General features: G+C 44.1%; 2 protein-coding genes across 2 annotated transcripts; both read left to right on the plus strand.

The window, feature by feature from the left end:
- The first annotated feature begins 268 nt into the window (after positions 1 to 268).
- On the plus strand, positions 269 to 3,422 carry OTOS (otospiralin). Its single transcript, XM_062499487.1, has 3 exons — positions 269 to 320; positions 669 to 695; positions 3,238 to 3,422. The coding sequence occupies exons 1-3, from the start codon at positions 269 to 271 to the stop codon at positions 3,420 to 3,422; spliced, it is 264 nt and encodes an 87-aa protein (XP_062355471.1).
- An 866-nt stretch (positions 3,423 to 4,288) lies between these two features.
- Positions 4,289 to 6,087, plus strand: COPS9 (COP9 signalosome subunit 9). Its single transcript, XM_062499355.1, has 3 exons — positions 4,289 to 4,356; positions 4,427 to 4,499; positions 5,816 to 6,087. The coding sequence occupies exons 1-3, from the start codon at positions 4,294 to 4,296 to the stop codon at positions 5,851 to 5,853; spliced, it is 174 nt and encodes a 57-aa protein (XP_062355339.1). The 5' UTR covers positions 4,289 to 4,293; the 3' UTR covers positions 5,854 to 6,087.
- The last annotated feature ends 432 nt before the right edge of the window (positions 6,088 to 6,519 follow it).

Raw genomic sequence — 6,519 nt, forward strand, 5'->3', positions numbered from 1 at the left:
GGCACTTGATCTCATGTTGGTTCAGAGGCACCTTTTGGAATATCACCAGAATATCAATACACATTTCAGGACTGACAGTCTTTTAATAGACTGTGTTGCACTTCAGAAGCTATAAGTTTGTTATGCCTAAATTAGTAACCAGAATCTATTTTGAAATGTATTTTCTATTAAAACAAGAAATAATAGAGTTTGTGTAATTATTATTCTGTTGTAATCCTCAATTTTACAGATTACTTTTCAGAAACACAAGCAGTTTCTTGCAGACAAGATGACATTTACTGGCTTATTTTTCTTCTGTATGCTGATGAAAATGCTAACAGGTAAGATTACTACCGAATTTATTCTTGTTTATTTTTTTCAAGCCACCAGAAATATTTTGTTGCAAATATAGTATCTTCTATTTATTACTGATGACATATTAATCCCAGCTTTTCTGGCTGTGAGTTCTGACTAACAGCCAGACTTAGTTGGTTTGTAGCAGTGACTGATTGCAAATGGGGAATTCCTTGCTCTGCTGTTCCAAAACCAAAAATCCTTTGCCTATACAGAAGGTCCTATGTGGGCATTAAAGAACTTGTGAGCTTCTAGTTATACATGGAAAATGTTGGGTTAAAAGAAAGTTTTCCTCTGCAAGAGGTGGTATTGATGTGTTTCCTCTTTATTTACAGACGCCCGATCCATCCAGGATGGAGATGGTAATTTCTAATATGTTTTTATTTCCTTTGTGTCACTAATAATTAGGAGAGTAATTTGTAACTCCCAGACTTGGTGGCCAGCAGTGACTTTGGCAGGAATGCTTATTAACCTCAGTGGACTATGGAAAAGCTTTCAGTTAGTTCTGGTGGAAAAAGAATGGTGAATTAAAAAAATTACTTTAAAATTTACTAAAAGGTGGTGACATATTAACGTATAATAATAGAGCTAATATCCAGTCTTAAATGAAAAGGGATTACAGTCAAGTCGCTAATTCTGTTACACAAAATCCTAACTGGAATGTGCCAGACTTATCAATGTATAGGACATCTGAGAATTTTGTCTCTCCTGAACAATAATGCTGTATGTGTATCTGCTTTTTGGCAAGAGATACCGACTTTCATGACAAAGAGCTTAAAATTTACAAATTGCCACAAATCCAATTAGAGAAATGTTGGAATAAATCCCTTAGCACAGTTACCCTGTGGTTCATGTCACTTTGTGTGATTAGTCCATTGGATTAGTGTTTGCCTTTGATTAAAAAAATGCTCAACACCCTAATGATGTTTACACTGGCTTACTGATGATTCTATCATTAAGCCTCTTTTTGGCTTTTCAGACAGAACTCTGTCTGAAAACAGAGCTGCAGAGAAGTATCTGCAATAACCAAGTACTGCCATTGCTGGTGTACATCTCAGTTAACCAGAGGACAGCCAGCAGCCTCTCCAGTGCATAAATAAGCAGAGTATTATAAGAGATATGAGCAGGACAAATACACAGTAAGGTCTAATACGATTACTTATAATTCAAACCTTTTTTTGCCTATGTTCCATTCTGTTTCTTTAGAAATGAATCTTTTTAATATATAATCTCTAAAATATTTTTAATATATCATCTGTGTTTGTGTACAGCATGTATTTTTGTGGCAACTTTTGTGACAGTCAGGAGAGCCTGCATGAATCTAGAATTAGAACCCTGTTCAGGCAGTGCCCTGTTGCTCTCATTACCAGCAATTATTGTTTTCTTTCACACTGGGCCAAGCAGCAGCCTGCAAAGTGAATCTGAGGTCAGCTGGTATAAACAGTGAGTTTTCCTCTGCAGACAGCATTTGGCTGGTTCATTTGGTTTGTTATGTGCCATCTGTGCCTGCATGCTGCAAACTTTACTCCTTAAAGTCTGACAACAGAATTGTTGAAGGCTCTTAATTCCTGCTAAAGACCCTGGCCCCAAGCTAAGTGGAAATCCAAATGGCTCCAAATCAAAATAAAATACTGTGTTTAGTTTTGCTGCACAGGATGTTTGTGACTGTGGTCTCAGCTGCTGTTTACATTTTATATATGCTTCTCTGTTTGCCCACATTTGGGCCCAAGGGTGGTTGGCTTCTGCATTTTCAGAACTGATTTTGTTTCCCTGATGAACTGTAAATCTTGTTTTGATGACTATATCACATCCTGATCCTGCTAGAGCAGGCCCAAATGCAGCAGCTGTCTTCCAAGCGGCAAAGCCTTTCCTCTTGTCAGGAATATTAATCCACAAACACCAGAGGTTTATGTCCAAAAAGGAGACAGAGGAGTCCTTTTACTTTATTCAAATAAAGGGAGAGGCCTTGGGGCATTCCCCTGGGTTCTCTCAAATTTTTGGAGGACACAGCCTCCTTTTTATCCTAATTCCCTGCCACATTTCCCTCTGTCTTTCCCCATGGGCTGAGGTACTTGAGAAGCACAGACTTCCCAGAACACCTGATACCTGAGATTCCCCTCTAATGTAAAACCCTCCCTTTTAATTTTTAATTCTAACAGAATTCGTGTTTTTTCTCCATTGCTTCTTTCATCTTTCAATATCCAGTTTCCTTTATCATCAAACCTACAGTTTGTTTGTAAAGGCAAATATCTTTTTCCATTCATCAATCAGTTTTATCCTTCCCATTGTTTCTTTTATCACTTATCTAAATTATCTCTCAGTCTTATCTACCAGCAGACCCACAGCTTGTTTGTAAAGACAAATCCATCAATCCATTTGTTCCCTACAGTCCCCTGAGAAGAGGCACAACTCTGCAGTTCCAGGCAATATCAGGGAAGTATGGCACCAGTCCCTGGAAGTTCTGTGGGCAGTGTGGTCAGCTGCAGGGCCACACCACAGAGGGTGGTGCCTTATTCCTTATATTTTTATACCAAGCAAAGCAAATTATGTGGAATGAGGAAAAATGGCTTTCAATTGCAATCGCTCCTTGCTTTGAAATAGCCAACCTGATGAATTCTTGAATTGGCATAAATGTGGCTATGTCCCTTCATTCCTGCTCCCCATCTCGTCGCACTCTGTCACTCCTGGTGCATCCAGCGCAGGGAATACCGACTCTGTTTTACGCAGAGTGGGTCATGGAGAGGGGTCAGTGTCTCTCCTTGCCTCTCTCCTGCTAGAGGAGCACGCCAACCCCCAAAGGGAGCTCACAACCCCAAACCATGGTGGCTCCAAGCCCAACCTCTCAACAAAAGCGCTTCATTTTACAGTAATCTGCAATATTTTCTTTTGGTTGGGTTTTTTTAGATCTCTACCAAGAAGCTGCAGCATTGTCGTACTGGCCCTTCTCATCCAATGATTTCTGGTCCTACGTGGAATATTTCCGGACCTTGGGAGCCTACGACAGGATCAATGACATGGCCAGAGCCTTCTTTGCCCAGTTCCCTTTTGGGAGCCACCTTGGCTACCACGCGCACGACCACGAGCACTGAGTGCCTCGCTCAGCTTCGCCAGAGCTGCTGCCCAGGTGTTTGGGTGAGCGCCTGTCTGCCAGTGAACACCCCGGGGCTGCCTTCAGCTGCTTCGTGATACCACGGTCACGTATGTGCAGCACTTCATGGCTTCAATGAGTCTCTTTTTTACCATTTCTTGTGAAGGTGCTCAAGCGAGCACCTGACTGCCAGCAAACACACCTGCACTGTGTCTCAGCCCCTAAGTGACACTGCAGCCACATGCAGCATTTCAGACTTTAAATTAATCCCTTTTTTACAATTTATGCTTCTGTGCAACACTATTAATAAACTCCTCCATTCTGATTCAGGCTTTGGGAGCTTTTACTTTTTACAGGTGATGCTCTCATCTTTGTCTCGGGAGACTGCTCTCTGTGTTATGTGCATACATAAGCTATTCAACCAATGCACCCAGTTTGGGGGCTGGCAGCGCCGCCAGTATCAGTCGCACCCACCCCTTTGGAAGGTGGCGCCTCACTCGGGTCTGAAGGGGCGCAGAGACCGCCATCGTCATGGCGACGAGGGCGGGGTGAGCAAGATGACGGCCCCCAGGCCCGGTCGTCATGGCGACGAGGGCGGGGTGAGCAAGATGGCGGCCCCCAGGCCCGGTCGTCATGGCGACGAGGGCGGGGTGAGCAAGATGGCGGCCCCCAGGCCCGGTCGTCATGGCGACGAGGGCGGGGTGAGCAAGATGGCGGCCCCCAGGCCCGGTCGTCATGGCGACGGGGGCGGGGTGAGTAAGATGGCGGCCCCCAGGCCCGGTCGTCATGGCGACGGCGCGGTTCCCCGCGCGGGGCGGCCATTGGGCGCGACCCCGCTCCGGCGGCGGAAGTGACGGCACGGAGGGGCCGCCATGAAGCCGGCGGTGGACGAGATGTTCCCTGAGGGAGCCGGTCCTTACGTGGATCTCGATGAGGTGAGGCGGGTGCGCCGGTGCCGGGGCTGTGGTGCCACGGCATGGAGGCGCTCAGCGGCTGCTTTCGCAGGCAGGGGGAAGCACGGGGCTGCTGATGGATCTGGCCGCCAACGAGAAAGCGGTGCACGCTGATTTCTTCAATGGTAAGGACCGCCGTGCTCCGGGGGCTATCTCAGCAAACCTCTCCTGCCTTCTCTGTCCTGGTTCCTGGGGGTCGCTAAATTGTCGCTCACCACATCTCTGGGGAGCGGTGTGAGAGCGCTTCAGTGGCAGGTGATGCAGGTGGGAGCGGTAGAATGCGGGCTTTTCCTCTCCTGGGAGTTTCAGCGTGTTAATCGCTACAAGGAGAAATACCTTGCTCTGTTCAATTAACAAATAGCTTATGTTAAATAGTGCAAATAGATGTAAAAATGTGGGCTTCTCTGGACAATGTGTTCCAGTGCCTCACCGCCTCTCATAGGGAAGAATTTTTTTCGAATACCTAAACCTACATTCTGTCAGTTTGAAGGCATTCCCCCTTGTGCTGCCACTCCAGGCCCTTGTAAATAGTCTCAGTCTTTCTTGTAGGTTCTCTCAAGTTAAGCCACCCTGAAGCTTCTCTTTTCCAGGCTGAACAATTCCAGTTCTCTCAGCCTGTATATAAGCATTTAGAGCTGCTTTAAGAGAGAGGAGCTACATATCAGGCCACTTAGGGGTAGAATATACAACTGTGTGCTGCACTTGGTTGCTAAAGGGGTTTTATGCTTCTGAAGAAATACGTTCAGACATTGCAACACTGAGTTTTAGGTATTAAATCTGCTTGTTGTGGTAGTGTTAATATCACAAACTGGTGTTAATTCCAAAATAAAGTACATTTCTCATTTTGCTCAAGACTTAGAATACAGGAGTGAAAGGCAGTTCTGCTCTCAGCAGTTGTGGGGAACACCCAGCTACCTGTTGGAGCCAGCATATTCAGGAGTAGCTATTTCCATATATTTCTACCATCACACTGTGGTATTGTATTCCATTGGTAGTTTAGGGCTCTCCTAAATGAGGATTCATCCTTAGTTCATTGTATGGTACTTGTAAACTGCCTTCTGTGAGAATAAAGGCTTGTGTTCAGCTAGATGGTTAGTTTATACAGTGTACAAAGAAGATGCAAAGCTGAGTTAGGAGTAATTCCAAAGGTGAGTAGAACCGTTTCACTACTGGGAGTTGTGTTCTGAGACAGAAATGTTATTGGCACCTTTAAAGCAAGGAAATGCTTTTGAGGAAGGGGATTTTAACACATCCTAATTAATTCATCTGCAAAATTATCACTCTGATGCTACATTTCTAGTAACTGATGGTGCACTAACTCTCATGCACTGAATGAACCTTTCTTTCTGTCCTTAATCCAAGGAACTGAGTACTGTACCTGCATGTGCATTTGTAACATTGAAACTTCTGAGGTTAATTTTTGTCTTGTTTTCCTGACTAGATTTTGAAGACCTCTTTGATGACGATGACATCCAGTGAACTTAGTTGCCCAGCAGTGCTGAGATGTGGATTTTTCTCCAGGATCACCTCTGCAGTCCATTATTTATTAAATTAATCAAAATGGGAAAATCACAGAGGGAGGGGGAAAAGCCTGGATAAGCTGCTTGGGGAATATGAAAACCAGATGGTTAAAAATAACTAAGGTGCACTGTTATTTCTGGGAACCTGTCTGTAGTTTTTCCTGGAAAATTTTATTTGCTGATGTGCTTATTGAATAAAATACTGAAGAAACCCCCTTCTCTCTGGCTTATACTTTAGAGCAGAAATTGCTGTCTTCTGAGCTCCCTTAGAGTGATTATTTTGGCATTAGATAAATCACTGTTGCTTTTGGATATTACATAAAAGATATGCAGTAGGGCACAGGCTGGCTAGAAAAGTTTTGTTCATCCCACAGTGAAGGTTTGTCTCGGGATCAGATGGTTGCTTTTTCTGGACAGTCCAACTCATTTTTTGGTCACACTGAGAGGAGTGTGGGTCGTCTTTTGTTTCAAGACAGAGAGCTACCATCAGTACTTCACTTTTAATTTAAGGAACACAGAAACAAAAAGCAATTTCACCTTGATATGTTAAGCAGAGAAATGGTCTGACCCCAGATCATGGGAATGCTTGGATTTTAGAATATAATTTCATTCTTGAAATTGTACT

This window comes from Cinclus cinclus, chromosome 10 (genome assembly GCF_963662255.1).
Source record: "Cinclus cinclus chromosome 10, bCinCin1.1, whole genome shotgun sequence".
NCBI lineage: Eukaryota > Metazoa > Chordata > Aves > Passeriformes > Cinclidae > Cinclus > Cinclus cinclus.